Raw genomic sequence first — 21660 nt, forward strand, 5'->3', positions numbered from 1 at the left:
AGAAACAAAAACAAAATACTTCTTGTTGCCACATACACCTCAAGAATCCATCTCATTCTCTGTTCCCTCTTACAGCCAAATTCTTTTAAAATTATTTTGCTTTCCGTACCCAGTTTTCTTTCCCCTCTGTCTTGAACCTGTTTCAAGAAGGATCTGCTTCTGCCACTCCACAAACCTCCTCTCATCAAGCCCACTATGACCTCTGTTGTTGCTAAGTGCAATAGTCAGTTCTCAGTGCTCATTTTACTTGACCCAGCCCCAGAACTTGCCATATTGACTATTTCCTTCACTTTAAAACATTTTCTTCACTTGACTTCCAAGTCCTACATTCTTATTTTCATACTCCTCATTGCTTCCTTCTCATCATCTTGACCTTTCATTACTGAGGTGCCTCTGGGATATTCCCTGGACCTTGGCTTTCCTCACTTTTTTCCTAATGGCTTCTGATGGTTTCAAAATGAATATATCCTGAGCAGTCCTTTCTCCTGAATGGTGGCTTCCTAAACATGGTCACTTTGAAGTCTAAAGCATCTTGAACTAAAAAAAAAAAAATCTCTAATATACCCCCTTAGTCAACACTGCCACTCCTTCTTTCCAGTTGCTTAGGCCCAAACTGTGAACTTATCTTGTACTTTCAAATCCTATACCTAATATGTCAGAAATTCCTGAAAGCTTAACTTTTTACAAAACATGGTTTGCAACCACTTCTTACCACTCCCTTGTGCCATGCCAATCCAGATCCCCATTTTTTCTCACTTCGTTTACTGCAGTAGCCTCTCACGTGCGATGATGTTCCCCTATAGCTTATTCTTTATAAAAGAAGCAGTGTCTTGGTAAGATTTAAGGTATATCATATCCCCCTCTGCTCAGAACTCTCCAACAGATCCCAGATCTGAATATATTCTGTGTGCTTCCTAGATCCTTTCTGTCTTTCCCTACCTTGTTGTATGCCCAACAGACTAAATCTTTTAGATTGTGTATAGGATTCCTTGATCTTTGGGTTCTGGTTGGACTGAGCAATGAAAGGCATGAGCCAAAGATTGGTAGACAGGATGAGAGTGAGGTCTAGGTTTTCCTCTGCTTCCATGTGGTCAAAAAATGTTGACTATTTCACTCTACTAAAAGTCACAGGTGCTGTCTAGTAGCTCACTCGATACAGACATCCTCGATTTCTCATAGCCAGTCCTTCTCCTTGCCGCTTTAGGACAGCGGTAGTAATGCTGCTCACTGCTACGGGTCCTGGGTACCATACAATTCCATACCGGGTTTCCTAAATCTTGTCCATACATTCGGAAGTAGAAAATTTATTAAACTATCATTTAATTTCCCAGTTTATGTATGCCATCCATTCCTGCTGGTACTGTGGATGATACATTTGCCATCATACACAGAGTAAACTGAAAGTTCCCTACAATGGTCTACAAGGATGTACGTTATTGTAACCTTGGACTTCATTTTCTATTCTCTCACATGCTTCTTATACTCTAACCACAGGACTCCTCTTTTTTCTTTCCTTTTCTTTCCATATATATATATATATATATATATATATATATACACATATGTATATATGTATATATATATATATATATGCGCCTTTTACAGTTGCTATTAAGTCTGTTCACTCTTCCACCTTACTTCGGCCTTCGTACAAAAGCCATCAAGCCATCTTCTCCTTAGGGTTTTCTATGAATACTGTTTAAAATTTAAAATCTCCTCTCAACACCTCCTATCCCATGTTTCTGCTTAATCTGAATTAATCTGAATCTGTGGAATTTATCACAATATAACGTGCTCTGGATTTTTCTTACTTATTTATTGTCTGTCTCCTGCCACTGGAGTGTAAGCTTAAGAAGAGGAAGCAATTTGATCTTTCTTATTCATTGAAATGCTTTGAGTATTTACAGTTTCCATGGGCACAGAGTAGATGCTTAATTAACGTTGTTGAATGAGTGAATAAACAACAACAACACAAACCCACAAGAAATGTTACGGGCGATTTGATAAGAATGAAAATATTTTCTGCTGATGGTATCAGAAAAATGGAATTTGGATTGCACCTTGAGAGTGGACATGTGAGATGACTGAAGAGTTTTCCCAGACAGTAACAACCTGGATAAGGTTACACTGATGGAAAAGTATTCAAAAAGCAGTAAGTCTTTTAGTTGTGTTGTGTGTTATGTGCATATGGAATCAGAAAAGGTAAGTTGCTGAAGATAGGCTGAGGCCAGAGAATGGAGTGCCCCCAGTGCAGGGTAAAACAAACCGGGACAAATTTTATCTTGTAGCAAATTAGATGTGACAAGGTGATTGAGACGTCAAATGTCACAGTCAGAGTTGTATCCTAGAAAGAAGGATTTGGTGATAGTGTACACAGGTTAGGAGAGGGGAGACTAATGACATTCAAATAAACTAAAAAGCCAGTAGGAGAGGTGATGAGCCCTAAACCACAGCAGTGGCAAGGAGTATGGGGAGGAGAGCTGTAACATAGATTGTGAGAGTATCTTGACCCAGAGAGGAGAAGAATATATTTTTTAGGGCACTCGGAAGAACTGATCCCTCAATTACCAGCTGACCTTGAATCAGCACAGCCCTTTATTTCATTTTTCCGATATTTCATTAAACAATAGGTTTAATGTTTTTTTCTGCTTGAATTCATTAGCCAGAAATGCTCTATGATACACTGTAAGTAGAGAGTGTTTATCACAGCTTAGTGCTCTGTCATTTTGAACCTATTTAATAGCAACATCACAAACAGAACATCTGCCGATGAGCATGGTAGTGATCCCAGCCTCAGCTGTTATTGCAGATAGAGTGTAGCAGGGGTGGGAGTCCTTAGTGCAAGAGTGGCAACCAGGCCAGGCGTGGCACAGCTGGGGCTCTTACCACCCCTACTGGGGCATGGGTCATCTGTCTGCAAGCAATACCAAGGGCCAAATTTTAGTGGTGCTGGATGTGGTGTTGGGAGCCCCAGGATTCCAATATTGGGATGCACTTTATACAGTGATGAACAAAAGCCTAAAATGGTGCCTTTTCTATAATACTGCATCTATAATGGAGGAGAAATAGAAGAAAGACAGAGGCAAAGCTCTATCGCTTTGTTTCCAATGATAGTGTGCATGATAATTAATTTAAAGAAACATTAATGGAAAACTGTTATGTTCTTGTCATCATTCTAAGTGCTCAAATTAGAGATTCAATATATAGCATTAACCCATGGGAGCTTACAGTACAGCAGGTAAAAGAGAGATACAGAAATTTATAATTCAATAACAGAAGTGTGATGCATAATAAGTATAAAAGAAGGAGCATTCAATTCCGCCTGAGAAAGTTTGATAGTGCTTACATGGAAGGGAAGAAGAGCGGGCATTCCACGCAGAAGTAATATTAACCAAGGCACACGGAGCATAAAACTACATGGCATGTTCAGGTAATAGTGTTTAGTGTATATGTAGTTTAAATTCATAGATTTCTTGGGGAGAAGAAAAGAGAAAAGCAATTGTCTCAGGATGAGTGAGGAGGAGAAATCTCTGAGATTTGTTTTCACTTTGTACAACTTAACTAGCATTTGGGCACTTGTGGAGAATCCAATTTCTTAGACATCTGACTTTGGATTACTTGGAGAGAACCATGGTTGTACCCTGAAACGCATAGGAAAGTCTTGCTTTGTTATTACTATACTGACTTTTAGAATACTGGGGATAGAAAGACACAGAGTGATCCTTGAATTGTATTGACAGGGAGAATATTGCACAGTTAGTGCTTTGCTCCAGGTCTCATAGCAGAGGGGGAAAAATAGAATTACAGTTTTGGATTAGAACTCAGATCTCCTAATTCCTGAGATGTTGCTGTTTCTATACTGTGTAGTTTTAAAATTAGGCTCCCTTTATTAATTTTTTTTGGCATCATAAAATACATGGACATATATCTCAATAGGAAGGTTGCTTGAGGTTTGCATGAGTTAAAAATAAGGGCATGAAGCTATTAGGAAGACAAAAGATAGTATTTCTTCAATCTAATTTACAAAGTAGTGACCTTGTGACTTAAGATTAAAGCTTTTTTTAAGAAATTGGAGGCACCAGAGTTGAACTATGAGCAGGCTCCTGGTAAACTGATTGTATTATCTCACAGACACTATTCCTAGACAGTAATGGACAGCAGATAAGGGAGAAGAGAAGTCTGTTTAGCTTTGCAAGTGAGAAATGCAATACAGGAACTAGGTCTAAACAGACAAAGCATTCTTTATGACTCTTTGGAAAGAGCCCTTTCACCTTTCAAATACTCTTTCAAATATCACTAGACCTTGGATGCTGATGTGTGCGATATGGGTGGAGGAGAGGGGATTATTTAAGCATTAAAGTGAATCAAATAAGCATAGAACTATAATATCCTACCGACTTGCTAGTCCAATCACATCCATTTTAGAGACTCAGAGGTCTGAGATACAGAGGATAAATGCTTTGATTATTTATATATAATCATTTCAGTTCAGAGCAAAGATGAGATCCTGGATTACTCCAGAGAAAGCCATTACCTCCTCATCTTTCCTCTTGCAGTGGCTGCTTTTTGGAATAAATAGTCACTTTCAATCTCTTTAGAAGTGAGGCCAGAATAAAACTTGCTTCAATACTCAACCCCCAGACCAAGAATATAGCTAACCAGCCCCAGAATAGAATGACAGGAAGGGGAAGGAGGGAGGAGGACTTAGAGAGAGAGAGAGAGAGAGAGAGAGAGAGAGAGAGAGAGGTGAGGGAGAAAGAAAGGGAAAAGTAAGAGAGGAGGCAGACAGGGGGAAAACAGAGACAGAGATAACCAGAACTAAGATGATATAATTCTTCCCCATTCCACATCTTCCACCAGGAAGAAGAAACGTTCTAGCCAGGACAAGACAGTTAGCTCTCATTTGCCTTGTGGCACCTCTACAGTTAGGTAGCTTACCATGTTAGGGATGAAGTTAAGAAACCTGAGGACCAGTCACTTCCCTTTTCTGGACTTCAACACCCGGCTAAATCTCTCCCAAATTCCTGACCGAAACCCACAGAAAATGTGAGATAATCAATATTTGTTGTTTTATTTTTTATTTTTTTTAATCTTTATTTTCGAGAGAGAGACAGAGACAGAGACAGAGTGCAAGCAGGGGAGGAACAGAGAGAGAGAGACACACACACACAGAATCCGAAGCAGGCTCCAGGCTCTGAGCTATCAGCACAAAGCCCAATGCGGGGCTCCAACTCCTGAACCATGAGTTCATGACCTGAGCTGAAGTCGGATGCTCAACCGACCGAGCCACCCAGGCACCCCAATATTTGTTGTTTTAAGCTGCTAAAAGGTAATTGGTTATATGGCAGCACCCAAAAATTGCAACTTTTTTTAACTTTTTACTTTTTCAGAGTCTGATTTTTTTTTTTGTAGTCTTCAACACTTAGAGCCATACAAAATTGTATTGTTTATTCTTTCATTTTTAGATATGAAAGATTACAGTTCAACTATCTGGTCTGGAAAGTACCACAGTATTCAGCAGGTTAAGAACTTTCTCTTGAGCCTCTTCCTTTTCCCCAACTTTCTTTTATAGAATAGTAATAATAATAATAATAATAATAATAATAATACCACTCCAAGCATGTAATTTATAGATGTTAGAGGTTCACATTTACTATATAATTTTACCCTTACGTCAATCTACTGAGGTGGATATACTATACTCCTATAATATATGAGGAAATTGAAAACTTGAGAGCAAAAGTGTCTGAAAGGCACACAGTAAATAGGAGAACTGGCACTCCAGTTCAGGTCTCCTGATTCCACTATATCCAAGGCTCTTATTTATAAAAATAATCATTCAACTTTCCTCCCTAAACTCTGACAGTAACTCCACATTTTAGCTGTCCATCTGGTATTTGGGAATTGTTACCGATCTCCCTTCCCTTTTACATTGCAGTCCTGAGGTTTTAAATTAGTGAATAGGTCCGCAAATTAGTGAATAGGTCCGCTTATTCTCCCTTTTATCCTTTGGTTCTTCTTAGAAGTCATTTAATTGTCTTTGCCAACAGCCAAGTTGTTATACCTTGAACACACTGTCCTATTGTAGATGACCGATGATATGGATGTAATGAATACTAGGGTTCCAGCCTTTGGCTAATTGCGGTTGTTTAATGGGGCACCTGGGTGGCTCAGTCAGTTAAGTGTCTGACTTCGCTCAGTTAAGTGTCATGATCTTGCAGTCTGCGTTCGAGCCCCGCGATGGGCTCTGTGCTGACAGCTCAGAGCATGGGGCCTGCTTCGGATTCTGTGTCTCCCTCTTTCTGCCCCTCCCACACTCACGCTGTCTCTCTCTGCCTCTCAAAAATGAATAAACGTTAAACAATTAAAAAATAAATTGCAGTTGATTAAACTACATTGATTATTTTCATAATTTTAACTACATTTTGTTTTTCTCATATTTTATGTAATTTCATAACAAGATATGAAAATAAAGGACTCAAACCTCAGTATTTGGCAATGAAACAAGTTTTACTCTAAGAAAAAAATACATTGTCTAAAAGATCGGGATTTGCTTTTACCTTTTTGTCCAAATTTATGTTATTACTAATTTTTCACTGAAACATTTGCAGACATTAAAAAGGTACTTAATGCATACTTTATAAGAGTATACATCTAAGTCATTTTGGGAGATTTAATAGTCTGAGGTAGGCCCCAAATATGTGCATTTTTTTTTAAATGCTTATTTATTTATTTTGAAAGAGAGAAAGAGCATGCGTGCACAGGCGGGGAGAGGGAGGCAGAGAGAGAGGAAGAGAGAGAATCCTAAACTGACTCCCCACTCAGCGTGGAACCAGATGCTGGGCTGCATCTAATGACCAAGAGATCACAGCCTGAGTGGATATCAAGAATCAGACGCCCAACTGACTGAGCCACCCAGGCGCCCCTGTGCAATTCTTTAAAAGAACCACTTGCTTGAGGTGTTTTGAAACATTGAATTATAAATTAACTGCAAGCATGTACCATAGTTTTTGACAAAAGTAACAAGTTGTTATGCATGGCTTTGTGTCTTAAATGAAAAATAAATACATATCAACTTTGATCTTTTTTTTTTCAATAAAGCATAGAATATTAAAATTTCTGTCACCTAGAGTAGGATAAAAATAGCTCATGAGGCACCTGGGTGGCTCAGTCAGTTAAACATCTGACTCTTGATTTTGGCTTAGGTCATGATCTCGCAGTTTGTGAGTTCCGGTTCACTGTTCTACAGACAGTGCAGAGCCTGCTTGGAATGCTCTCTCTTTCCCTCCCTCTGTCCCTCTCCTGCTTTTGCACTCTCTCTCTCAATAAATAAACAAACAAACAAACACACACAAAAAACTTAAAAAAATAGCTCATGTTCTGAGTTCAGAGTTGGAATCTTCCTGCTTTCTTTCTATGAGGCCATTTCAAAGAGCCATTTTTTTCTACTTAAATATTTAAGTCTTTTGTATTATCCAGGAGAAAACCTTTGTCAATTATCCTCTAAAGAATTTTGAGTATGTCCATAATCTCCTCGCTATACTAAGCAATCAAACTTTTTCTTTGTTCAGCATTGTAACTTGTTAGTATGGATTTAGGCTCCTTAAGCACAAAGAGAGATTTCTTCATGACCAAATGATACTGCACAACATTAGAGAAGTCATAAAAATTCATATCTTTAATACAAAGAATCCAAATCATAGAGCAGATGCATAGATGGCGGCCGACTTCATAATACCCACAACAACGTTTATCTCTTCCTTCGTCTGAGCTCTAGCATGTTCAGTTTGAATTCCCCATTTAGCTCTTTAGATAAATAGATCAAGGGAGACATTCTAATGACCGTGTTACATGCTCTGCTGTGTTCTAAATGTCTTCAATCCTTCTGAGACTCCCTGGATATTCAAAAATGAAATGGCTCATTGGCAGATGGTTTGAGCATCACATTCTTAGAAAACTACCTAAAGCCACTGAATGGAAATTAACCAAATACAGACACTTGCCAATTTTTAAGAATCCTTTTCCTTAATCAGAAGCTGTAATCATTATTATGCATTCCTTCTGTAACTTTCCTTAGGGAAAATTATGGACAAGGCGTATTCATTTTCGTATACTCTTTTTTCACAACTACCTGACCTGACACCTTGGCAAGCTGAGGTGGGGTGTTGGCAGGAAAGTCCTTCCATTCCTTCATTATCAAGGTATTTAACATAACTCCGTATGTAGTTCTCTTGCCTCTTCAGGCAATCTCAATATCTCATTCTTAGGCTAAGACAGTGCTTTGTGTTCACCAAGTTCCATTTCATTTTTCTCTTCCCAGGAACCCAGGAAGAATGCATTTTCCAGCCTTCTCTATGACTGGATCAGCACTCACAGCTAGTTTTGGCCAGTGGATTGTAAGTGAGAGTAATAAGTGTCATATTTAGAAGTTCAGAACAGCAGGAAGCCACACATTTCAGATGGCAGAACTACAGAAATGTAAGCCCGTATCTGGACATATAGCATAAAGAAGAAATGAGTCTTGTGATATAAAGCTACTGAAATGTTGGAGTTCTTTGTTAGCACAATGTAGCTTATCTGAATCTGATTAATACATGTGATGATTACAGCAATCCTACCAGATTCCAGATGTCAGTGTTTGATGTTTCGTATATTAGAAATACACTGCACTAACTGCTCCTCTATTTAATTGTCTTCTTGTGCCAAGGCAACTCCAAGGGCTAAACATGCCCTATATTTTCATCTATTGCCTGCAAACACCTTGTTTAAAGGATGATTTGTAGTCTTCCTTGGCTGGAGAAAATCAGAGCCTACAAGGGTAAAAGAGGAGTTAAAGAGAGATACAAATTAATGGTTCTTAGACTTTTTGTGCATTAGAATCACCTGGAAAGTTTATTTCAAGTGAAAATCTGCCCCACTCTAGAGATCCTAATTTAGTTAATCTTGGATGGGTCAAGAAATATGCATTTTCATGCATGAACCCCAAATGGTTCCAATATGGATGCATCAAGGAACACACTTTAAGAAGTACTGGACCAGACTCTCATAAAGCTTTTCTCCTCTTATAACCTGAATAATAAAATAAAAACTATGGAAAGGGTTTGAAAGAACTCTCATAGGTAGTAGTTGATAGTTGACCCATGGAATACCTGAATTATCAAGGGCACAATATTAAAACATGGACCTCTAGACAATGCCCAGGACCCAATAAATCAACTCCTCTAAGGGAGGGGCCCATCCTGGGATCTTCATCTTAAGATGCCTCCCAAATGATCTTTAGACACACAAAAGTTTGAAATCATTGCCATAGGGACTGATTATCATTCTGCATTCTTATATCTTTATACCCAGGTCAATTTATTATTGATGTCTTTTTCATGCACTTTAGTTTACCAGTCACTTCAAATTTTCAAACTAGAAGTGTACACATTATCACTAGGATTCTTATTAGTTATAAGAAATGATAATTGGAACTCACAGTGTAAATCACAGCTGCTAAAAGATTAAATTTGTTTTTCAAGGTATAAGGTGGATACATTTTATTTTCCATTAAGACAAATACAAATAACTTATTTTGAGAGAAAAATTATAACCTGATCATAGAGTCTAGAAGACACAAAAAAATGATTCTATTTTTAAATTCTTAAACAAATGTTAAAATAGAAAAAAATGAAATTCTATAAAATCATAATATGACAAGGCCAGATGACACATCAGACACTTGATATGACATTTAATTAGCTTTTTGTGGCTTTACATTAACTGACTTGTTGATTTGAATGTATAATGGTCCATATTAAATAGTTACAATTAGAAATACTTCCACATGAATCTTATAGGAAAAGTTCCAGAATTGGCACTAGATCAGGTGTCAGAAGCCTAGATTAGAGGCCTAACCATATTGCTAATTGGCTGAGTGTCATTAGGAAAATCAGTTATCCTAAATAATGTGTGCCTGCTTTGTACTGCTTTTGTGCATTTTGGGAGAGTAAAAAAAAAAAAAAAAAAAAAAAAGAAGGAAGAAAGATAAAGAAAAGTGATGCATGTGAAATCAATTTGTAAACCATAACCCATTATGCAAATGTAAGTTTCTGCAACCATGAGCATGATTCCATTATGGGTATAGTACTGGCCAACACTTATCAAGCACTTATAATATGCCAGGCACTGTGCTATGCACTTACATGCATTATATCATTTAATGCCCACAAAACCCAGTGAGGTTAATAATATGATCTCCATTTTACTAAGTAGGAGATTGAGGCCCATAGAGCCCATGGTCAAACAGATAATTAGGAGAGAAGCAATACACACATTCATCTCTACTTGACTTAAAACTCCTGCTCCTAAATAGGCAATATTGCTATGTAAATGATATACATTTGACTTGCAATCATATCATGTCAATTATGAATATGCATGACCCACAAGGAAATTTTCTTATCATTTGCCTCATTGAAGTATTTGACACCGAATATTATATTCAAGTATGGCATGTTGGGTCAGAGGCTAATAACATAACCTCTTAGCCTTTCTTCATACAGTAAAAGTATGGTCCATTATCTTTCTGACCCTTGTATAGCTAATGCCAAAAGCTATGACTTTATACTGCTTGCATTGTCTTTATATTGTTAATGGAAATTGATACTCACCAGAGCTAACTTTGCTTTTGAGAACACAATTATGTAGCTACTCATTCATAAGAAATCATGTTTAATTTCCATGTCTTTGCCATTCATCCTTTATTTTTTTTCACTAAAAAAATAATTCATAAATAACAAAAGTAATTTCTCAAATTTTGTGAAGATATTTTGTATTTGGGACATTGAGCTAATAAGGAATAAGATTATGGGTAAAAGCATTCTCTCCCTTTTTAGGATTTGGAGCAACTTACATTACCCCCACCACCACCTTTTAACACACTGGAAAATAAACTGCTGTCTTCCAAGTGAAGATCCTTGAACATCCATCAAGGATGGATTAATCTCCTTTAAGAAGAAATGAATATAGAATATGGACTGTGCTCAATCATTTTCTGTTGGATATTCAGGTAGGTAGGATGGCCTGTCATTTCTTAATTCCAAGTTCCATGATGAGTCACATTTCCCCTGGGGAGTCCTTATTCCCATATCTTTTCTTTCAACAGGAAAAAGGATCTAATAGTTTGTTAGAACAGAGAAGGGATTTTCTGCTTTTCTCTCCAAGTGCAGTAGTGGAATAAACATCTGGCTTCTTTCCCATCCCTCACTATTAGTGACTGAGAAAGGCTGACACTCATTGGGTCATAGCTCACAAGCAGCCAGCATTAATGTATCGAAGGTGACTGCTCATGTCTGGTGTGGTCATTTGCTCTTTTCACTCAGCTCCTGTTCAGGGTAGCAGATTGTGTTTCTGGTTGTCTTACAGTTAAAGTCACCAGACAGGGAGCCTCTATTCTCCCACCAGAGTGGATGGAAGGAACTATTTTCCAGCTTTTTCTCCTCTGATGGAGTGTTAAGTCAGATCACTATTTTGAATCCTTATTTTGAGGATTCAGGTGTTTTTGATTTGGGGACAGAATAGAAGTCTCCCATCATGTCCTTAGGGCCAGCCTATGTTCTCCAGTCTTACTATTGCCAGGGACACTTGAATCCCCATTCAGATATATACTCTTTGGATTAATACTTTAGTTCTGAAATTACAAACTAGTGGCCCTTAAGCTGAATACACGTTCATGCATTTTGATTGGTTCGTTCTTTCTTTTTCTTTCTTTCTTTCTTTCTTTCTTTCTTTCTTTCTTTCTTTCTTTCTTTCTTTCTTTCGCCATCCCATAATTGGGAGACTACTTACAAATATTAATTTTTAGATTCTTTTGAAAAATTCAACAATCTGCCAACAATGGGGCTGAGTGACAAATATTGTGATGGAGCTGAGTAGACGTTGCTCCTTTTTTAAGAAATACTACTCTTCAGTTACCCACTGGCCCAATCATCTCTATTATCTCCCTCACTGGGAGATCAAATGTCATGTGCCTTTTATGATTGTGTCAAAATGTTTCAAGTAAAGGAATATGTATCTATACGTATGACCCTATAAACATGAGTCTTAGATGGACAGCATATGTATTATGTTTATATCTGGTCCTTTTTTCCTTTTTTCTTACTTTCTGATTCCTGTAGGCACTTGAATTGACTATCTCTTCTCAGAAACTTGAATGAGAAGGGATTCATATACCAAATGCTACAATAAATCCCTAACAATCTGAATCTTTCAGCTGTCAGTTCTAAAAATAATGAGATTTTGTGTAAACTTCCATTTCATTTGGAACATTTTCTCACTCGCTTTCTGTCCTTTCCCAGATTTCCTCTCGTACACATGAGAAAGCAGCTAAAGAGGCACCTCAGACTTGCCTAGTACCTAAACCAAGCCTAGGTTTCCTAAAGTGGAATATTCTTCTGGTATGAGTTCAAAAGCCATAAAAAGAAGAGGGGAGAGAGACAGGTAAAAACTTGTTAGTACAAATTAAATCACATAAAAATAGAACTTTATTGACACTAACAACTTTAGGCAGTTTAGAGAGCACTAGTTTACAATGACAGAACACCATGTATCCCTGTGTGAGCGTGTTTGGTTCTTCCAGGGAAAATGTGCTATAGGTTTTCTGTAGAGCTGAGTCTTACAGCTTCCACCTGAACCAACTCCACAATGCTCCCTTGGGATATGCATACCCTGTAAGTGTCGTTGCCCAAGTACACCTGACTGACTCATAACGTGAGGTGGATCGACAAACTCAGAGGAAACACACTTAAATTCTTTGCTCAGTTTGAAACTATTGGGCAAGATAGAGGATCAGACTCTAGGCAAGTTTCACATACTGACCTTCTAGGGCCCAAGAAGAGTGTGCTCTTCTGAGGCCATTAAAGAGGCAATAATTCTGGATTCAGGTCCTCAGGTCTTTTGTCTCCTAGAAATAAATAGTTTTTAAAAATCAATAAAGGGGACACAGTCTGGTAGTCCACTAGATGATAAAAATGTCAGTTATTCCCATAGGTTCATGACACAAAGAGGGCTGGTATGGATAGCAGCCACCACCCACCATACGGTAATTATAGGATATAAAAGTCATTGTTATTGGATAAATCCGTGAAATGGTGAAGAGCAAGGGCTGAGATCTGGGGAGCAGGGGGTTCCAATCTGGTGCCATTTTGTATCCATTGAGTTTCTGATTCTTGGGGAACAGGCTTACACAGGTGTGTCTCCCACTGGGGCTGGGTATGAATCTCTGCCCGGCTCTTGCTCCTGAGGTGACTCTCTCCTTCACAGTAGGTGACACAGCAGCGACAGGCCGCAGAGGGCTTCCCTCTGTGCTTGGACATTGTATCTGGGGCTGAAGAGGTGCCTGCAGCCCTCCCTGAGCCCTGGAGTTCTGGGGGCTCTTTCAAACGACTTCTCCTCCTTTGAACATGGTCCAGACTGATGTCAGACTGAGAAGAACAGCTTTCGTTCCAGCCAGAGCTGGCACTCAGACTTCTCAGGGGAAGAGCCAACCGCAAGGCCTTCCAGAATTTAGAGCCAGAGTGTTTGGACTTTTCTCCCTTCCAGCTCACAAAAGACACGGATTCCTTCAGCTGCAGGATGCTTGGGTGTGGATGCTCAAGGGGGCGGTACTCAACCACAATGAGCTTGGTGGAAATGGAGTTCTGGCACATGATACCCAGTTTAAACTCCAGCATGCTGATACTTTTTTCTGTCACATAGTCTGGGCTCAGGACAACAATCATCCTTCGGCTTCTCTGAATGAAGTCAAAAACTGCTTCCACTGTATCTATAGGAAAATGGAAAGATAGGACAATGCCTAGTAAAAACTTATATAAACTAGAGTTCATCATTGTCCATCCTACAAAGGAGAGGCAATAAATAAACACTCAGGAACATAGGTTCTCAGCGTTAAATAATCTGCCCAGCAAATGAATCTTCTATATTACTCATATCAATGATTGCTAAGTTCCTGCTACCTTCAGGGATGAGAAAATTTACCACCTTTAAAAGCAGCTAATTTCAGCTATTTGTAAATTATTTTTTTAAAAAATATTCTTCCGTGCCACTTTTATCTGGTAGTCTTAGATCTAATACCTTCAAATCTCTAAAAATCTCACTGCTTGGGGTGCCCGGGTAGCTCAGTCAGTTAAACGTCCAACTTCGCTCAGGTCATGATCTCATAGCTCGTCAGTTCAAGCCCCGCATCAGGCTCTGTGCCAACAGCTCAGAGCCTGTAGCCTGCTTCAGATTTTGTGTCTCCGTCTCTCTCTGCCCCTCTCCAACTCCCCCCCCCTCTCAAAAATAAATAAATATTAAAAAAATAAAAATAAAAAAATAAAAATCTCGTATTTTTTCTCATCTTTAGATTTAGATCAGCTTCGGAAGTTTTGTATTATCCCCCATAAGACATGCTTTCAAGTCTCTTTCACCACTTTTATCCTGTTCCTCTGAATAATATTCAGTTCATATACGTGTTTCCTGAGAATAGTACCTGGAATAGGACTGAACATAAGGTGTCAGACTTAGTCTTATCAGCAAAGAGCAATAGGGAATTGCCATCTCCTAAAATCCACACAGTTATATCTCTTGGTTCTTAAAATTTTTGGACACAGCATCAGACAGTTCATAGTATTGACCTGGTTATCAAACAAAATTCCCTTCCTTTTTGCATGTATATGTATGAAGAATTGGACTAAAAATCAATTAAAGGAGCAACAACATATACAATGGGTGGGAATCAATCAAAGACTTCTGATAATGGATTAACTTCTAATAGTTACTGTGGTGGGTTTGGACAGATTCCAATGGAAAATTCCCAAAATAAATGTAGTGCTTAGCTCATTATGAGATTTAAGGGCTTAAACAATGTGATTTCCTGAAGGAAAGGATTTCCAAATGTGTAAATCACAGCCATTGATGATTCTGAAAACAAGTGCTATATAGACAGACCATGAGCTTGGGGACCTCCCCTTTTGGGGCCAGAGATGAAAGAGGGATGGAGAGACTTTCTAGCCTGTGATGACTAGCTGAAAGTTTGCAGTAAATTTGATCATTACAGTTTGACATGGAATGAAGGAGCTGTGCTCCTTACTAGCTTAGTTCTTTCCAATGAGTAAATTTAACATGAACCTGAAGGGTAATTGAAAGAGACATGTGTTCAGTTTTCAAGACCTTTTAACTAGTTTTATCAAGAGTGCAAAGTAGTTTTAGAGAATTTTTATTTTGATCTTAAAAGATAAGTCTAAATTTTCACTTATCTTCAAAGCCTGTGTGTGTGTGTGTGTGTGCATGCATGTGTGTGTGTGTCTTTTGGAAACTCCTTTATCCCAGCCCTGCTCAGAATCTGTGTAGCTGCCTTTCATAAACCTGAGAATGTAAAAGTAGAAAATCTGCTTCTCTCATCTCATGAGAAATACGATATAACCTTAAGACAACGTGGATAGATAATCAACCAAAAAGAACTTTGTGCACTCAATTTGTGTGTGTGCGCATATGTACATTGTGTGTTTCACTTCAAAATAGTCATATTAGGAAAATGTTCTGTCCAATGGGGATACCACTGTTGAAAATAAAATGCTGTCCTAGATCCTGTAAGGAAAGATTCTAGCTTTTTATCCTTTTTTTGTATTTGCATTTGAGACAGGGCAATGCTAAAGAAACAAATACGGTGGAATGTCTGGTGGAATTCTAGACATTGAAGAATGGATGTAAGATGCTTATCAGATGGGGGTTAGGCTATTCCTAGGGGCCTTGAGGCAGTACTTTGAAGAAAGTTGCCTCCTTTATGACTTATTTTAATGTCTTCCATATTGTAAAAACTGCAGTTGAGGATGTGAATTGTTACTATTTTTTAATGCTGAATATTACATGGAGAGGGAGTCATAAATTGTTTATTCTGTTTGGCTCAAACAGTGGGGTATGGCTATAGGCTGATGAGACCACATTTCTTGTGTAGTGCTAAATTAATTTTGAGGTCACATTTTCTGATCTAGAATTCATCAATACTGTAGAATATCCAGCCTTTAAAAGTCACAATCTCCCTGCAATTCACCTAGAAGAAAACAAGGACTATAATTTTGTTCTTTGGCTAGATTATTGGTGTATGCAAGGACAGCAAACTTCTCTCCCTCTTTCTTAAAATATGAAGTGTAGTAAAAAAAAAATGGAGTGGTGGCGCCTGGGTGACTCAGTCAGTTAAGAGTCTGACTTCGGCTTATGTCATGATCTTGCGGTCCATGAGTTTGAGCCCTGCGTCGGCTCTGTGTTGACAGCTCAGAGCCTGGAGCCTGTTTCAGATTCTGTCTCCCTCTCTCTCTTTGCCCCTCCCCTGCTTATGCTCTCTCTCTCTCTCTCTCAAAAATAAATAAACATTGAAAAAAATTGCAATAAAAAAAGTGGGGTGAGGTGAGCCACCTAATTGGGAAGATGAATCTGAATCCAAAAATACTTGTTTCTCCATTTATCTGTTTTTATCTTAATATATTTAAATCTGAGTTCATCCATCTATAAATGCATATAATAAGAGCAAACTTACAGGGTTAAAAATACCTATGTGTAAATATCTACATGTGGTAGACATTTGAATTAATCACTTTGGTTAAATTATTATTCACTGTCTAGTGAATGTGATATTAAACTAATGTATGGACTAATGTTAATTGATTTTGAATCAATTCTTTTTTAAAAAAATTTTTTTACATTTATTTATTTTTGCTAAACAGAGAGAGAGAGAGAGAGAGAGAGAGAGTGAGAGAGTGCACAAGTGGGGGAGGGGCAGAGATAGAAGGAGAGACAGAATCCAAAGCAGGCTCCAAGCTGACTGTCAGCACAGACCCCGATGCGGGGCTTGAGGTCACAAACCGCAAGATCATGACCTGAGCCGAAGTTGGACGCTTAACCGACTGAGCCACCCAGGCGCCCCTAATTTGAATCAATTCTTCATGGTAACTTCATAGAATCACCTTAATATGTGGATTTATAAATGAATAATAAATTTTAAAACTTCTATTTACTTTAAAATAAACAGTGAATAAAAAAAAAACTATTGAAATAATCTAGCCTATTGCTCGCTCTCTCTCTCTCTCTCTCTCTCTCTCTACCGCTCTGCTATTCTTCCTCCGTCTCCACACACACACACACACACACACACACACACACACTCACACACACACACACACACACACACACACACACAAACCTGGTGTACTAGAAGAATTCATTTTACTTAAGTTTTATTTACATGTAAAAACAATGTTGATATAAAGTTCTCATTTTTTCTCAGATTTCTCTCAGAGAAATTTAACTAATGTAACTTCTAAAATTTCTTTTTATGTGTATCATGAATTCTTCTTATTCTCATTTCTTATGACCAAACATGAAAATAAAGACAAAACACATGCACAAAATAAAATTCAAAGCTGAAAATAAATGGTTTATTTTTAAAAGAAACAAATTTACAAATCAAATGGAAAATGGAAAATACAAAAGTTTATGAATAAAATAAAAAAGATAAGATAATCTTAAAATATTAAAACCTATGGAAAGAAGTGGATAATTAGCAAGTGGAATGATGCTTTTGTTTCCCAATACAATGGAGTGGTTTTTTTATTAGAATCCTAGGGAATCATCTAAGTTACAATACAGAAGATAATTAAATAAATTTTATATGATTGTGTAATTAGACATTTTATATGTCATGGTTCTTTGTTAACTTGGGTGCAGAAGATCTTTGTATCATATATCTAAAACCATTAAGGTTTTTTGAAACAGTGAAGCAAAAATTGTATTTCCTCATCTACCCCAAAAATTTTGTATGGGGTATCTTCAGGGACATAAACAAAACAAAAACTATAAAACACAATTTTCTGAGAATGAGACATATCATTTAGATTTGAGATGCTTTCGATTTTTGCATTTGATAAAGTTTCATATCAAAGACCAGTATATAAATATGAAAAAGAATATCAAGAAGTTTCTAGGGGTACCCAAAAGCACTTGGGATAAATACTGAATCCGAAAGTGCAGAAAGAATGCAGCGTTGGCAAGAGAATGGCCACCTGTGAGGGGACTGTCCCCCATTACCTAAAACTCATGCAATTGACACTCAAAGCTTGTCTAGTGTCAGCTCTCTCCTGGTCTTGTGGGTGAAGGTTAACAGGAGGAGTAATTGTGGTTTGTAATAAAGAAAAGCATTAATAGACAAAAAAGATCCAAGGATGACTCTATACCATAGTTTTATAGTCAAGAATTCATGAAGTTTTTCTTTTCTTCAATTAAAAATAATACCTTTACTATAGAGAAATGATTTATTATGTACTTTAGTGCTGCAGAAGGGCACTTAAACATAGGATATAGTTTTAGAATTGGTTATCAACATAACACTGGGATAAGGGTTCCCTTAAATTATGGATTATGGTGTTTCATAGGATACTCATGCTTTTCTATAGGTATTTTATTTTCCTTTTCTCTATTACCCAACAGGCCAAGTAGAGATTTATCTCCCCAATAGCTGAATGCTGAGATTACCACAGCCTAGTCTCTAAGTGTGTGTATGTACTTATGACAAAGTAGATGATCAGTTAATTCCAGAAGTCTGGTCACTGCCTAGCAGTGACCATAGAAGCTCTGTGCCTAACAGATTCCACTGCACCCATACCAAATGTAGCAGCAGTAAGTTATTTATACTAATTTAGGGAAGGCAAGAACTAACAACAACTACTACTCTGTGAGCTATGAATTTACAAATGATGTACAGAAAACCATGATACAAAAGCACTACAGTAAAAACATAATTTAAAAACTGGACAAGAGTTCCAGTGGTTTGTAATATTGTGTCAATAGCTATTTAAAGTCACATGCTTGTGTACACATGTGTGTGCATATATATATATACACATATATATACATACGTATACACACACATATATACATACATATATACACATATATAATCCATGTGTATATATATATACAATGTAGATATACATACATTTATAACTCATGTGTTTGTGCGTGTGTGTGTGTGTGTGTATGTGTGTGTGTATATTCACCACTCTGTAAACTCTGGACTTAGTTTTCACTTTTCCAAGTCCTAGTAACAGTACAATTTTATTTAAAACAAAAAAACAAGTTTCATGGAAGACACTGACTTGTTTAGCATGAATGTATTAACTGTACTAGTGAATAAAATATCGAAAATACTGGGTGGTCCAGTTAATTCTCTTAGAATATTAATGTTAAAAGCAACTCTCAAGGTCACTGAGTCTAACTTCCACATTTTACAATGGGAGACAGAAGCGAGTGAGGAGAAATCACTTTCCTAATATTCACATTAGCAAGGCTGAGATTAAAAGACAAATTGCTGAACACCCTGTTCTGTGCTTTTCTCACAAGCCAGCAAATGCCCTAAAAGCATTTTGCTGTTATTTCACTCTCTATTAGCACCATTAGGAGAAGCTTCCTGTCAGACTAAGCCAAGGGTGGGGCCACCTGCAAACTCTAAATGGTTGATAGGAGGTACCATAGGCAGGGGAGATGGAGTGACAAATATGGGTCGACCTACAGATATCCAGGAGTTTACTGAAATAAAAAACAAAAAACAAACAAACAAAAAAAAACGTATGGTATATTTTTCAAGTTGACAAATAGGACATCAATGACCTGAGAAGGAGGACACAAGGAATGTAGTAGAAACCACAGGTGAGCCCTTTAAAACCATCATAAGGAACACTTTCAGTTACGCTGCTGCTCTGTATAGTCCTAAAGGGGTGCCCGTCTGGCCTTGAGGGCACGCTGCACAACACAATGAGCCGAAGAGCTCCTTGTCCTCAGCTAAAACAAATGTGGGCCTTCATTCTCTTTTTAACTGATGAGTGAAAATGAAAAGTACTTGGAAACTCGCAATGACCTTGTTAACAGCTGAGTTATCTTTAAGGGGTCTTGAAATCCACAGCCAAAGGCTGCTCCACAACGTTAAGGTGATAAAACATGAGTGAGAAAGGGAATGGAGACGTGGAACAGGGACGGAGGAGGCAGAGAGGGGAAATTCGCATCAACTAAGTCTTTGCCTGCAAAGAACATAGTGCCATCAGACACTGGGGACGGACTGGAGGCACTGCCATTCTAAACCTTAGTATTGCCTGAGGAAGCACCACGACCAGTCATAGTCACCCTGAATTTATCCCTCCGGGCAGGCTTGGACAGAATTGTTTTCTGTCTGTGAAACAATACGTTGGGAACAAAGAAAGGGGACTCTTCCTTCCTGGAGTGCCCTTGGTTCTTTTTACCCATTTCGTTATTGTCCCTTTCATACATTTTTCAAGGATGCATAGGAGAGACCCTGCTCGCCACTTCTAGACCACCTGGAGCTTTTCTTCACTGGCATGGCCACCTGCAGCTGCTTCCAGAACCTGCCCTGTGGATACTTGGATTTCTCCCCTTTCCATTTAATGACCGTGAGCACCGTCTTAGCCCTCTTCAGCTCTTTCACCTTCGTCTCCTTCACCGCTTTGTACTGTACTAAAATGACGTTGATGTTGCCCCGAGAGGCCATGTTTTCTAGGCCAGCCTTGAGCTCCAGGAGGGCTTGGGTTCCCTGGAGCACGTAGTTGGGGCTTAGGACAACCAGGAGGCGTCTGCTTTTCTGAATGAAGCTCAAGGTCTCATCTGTGACAACTGAGAAAGAAAACACCATGGGGATTAGTGTTGGCCAAGAATTCCCCAAAGCCTGGGGCTTGGGGAGCAAGTGTAGGGATCTTGGGGTAACAGCCTGGGAGTTGAGGTGAAACTTTTACCAAGAACATTTGCGACAACTTAATCCTTAGATCCACTCACTCTGTCCAATAAATGCCACACTCCTCCAAGGTACTGAAAACGATATGCACATATTCCGCCCCAAAAAAGAATTCTTAACAGGCATGAAGCCAAGTATACTTCTGTGACCTTGGTCTTCAAAAGCTTTATGAGAAATAGATGAATTGTACAGAAATCGATTTCTTCAAACCATGTGGCATGCTGCAGCCCAGTCAAATCAGCTCCTGAGCCCTGTCAAATCAGCTCCTGAGCCCTTTCTCCCCAACGATACCCCATGTGGCTTCTCTCTAAAGCCAGTGGGTGTTTGAAAAGATAATCATCATAGACAAAGTCATGGAAATTCATTTCTCACCAACACAGGAAAGCAAGAAGAGGAACGTTCATTTTCTGAAAGTCCCTCTCTGTTGCCAGACTCCTGCCTGACTCAGACTGGTCTATGTCCTTAGAATAGGAACTTTAAAAAGTCTAGCTAACTGAATGGCATTTTGGCTGGCATCACATTCTCAGCTCAGCCTTCTATTCTGCTCACTGCTCTGGAGTCTAAATTAGTCCCTGGATCTTTCTCCTTAAACTCCTATCATTACTATGAAACCGTGTGTTTCAGCAGCTGCTAGCTAATGTGTCTGCCTTCACTAGCAGGCAAATACTTTCTTCAGGTCAGAAAAGAAGAGGAAACAGGGAAAATGGAAATTCAGTGTAATTCTATTCTGTTATCAAGGGCTCTGATTAGTTCCTGTCACTAAATTCTTGGGAATAATCCATCTCCTCAAGGCTGTTTATCTAGGATTGTATAATCCTTTACCTGGAGTTTAAATAGGAGCCAAGTCCAGG

The 21660-nt window shown here is 38.4% G+C and overlaps 1 protein-coding gene across 2 annotated transcripts in view; it reads right to left on the bottom strand.

The window, feature by feature from the left end:
* Positions 1-19004: 19004 nt before the first annotated feature.
* LOC102949407 (interleukin 1 receptor accessory protein) overlaps positions 19005-21660 on the bottom strand; it is a 125142-nt gene continuing 122486 nt past the window's right edge. For both annotated transcript variants that reach the window (XM_007083548.3, XM_042956261.1), the window contains one exon: positions 19005-20691. In XM_007083548.3, coding sequence (XP_007083610.1) covers positions 20324-20691 — 368 coding nt within the window. In that variant the 3' untranslated portion in view covers positions 19005-20323. The remainder of the gene's footprint in view (positions 20692-21660) is intronic.

This window comes from Panthera tigris, chromosome C2 (genome assembly GCF_018350195.1).
Source record: "Panthera tigris isolate Pti1 chromosome C2, P.tigris_Pti1_mat1.1, whole genome shotgun sequence".
Classification (NCBI taxonomy): Eukaryota; Metazoa; Chordata; class Mammalia; order Carnivora; family Felidae; genus Panthera; species Panthera tigris.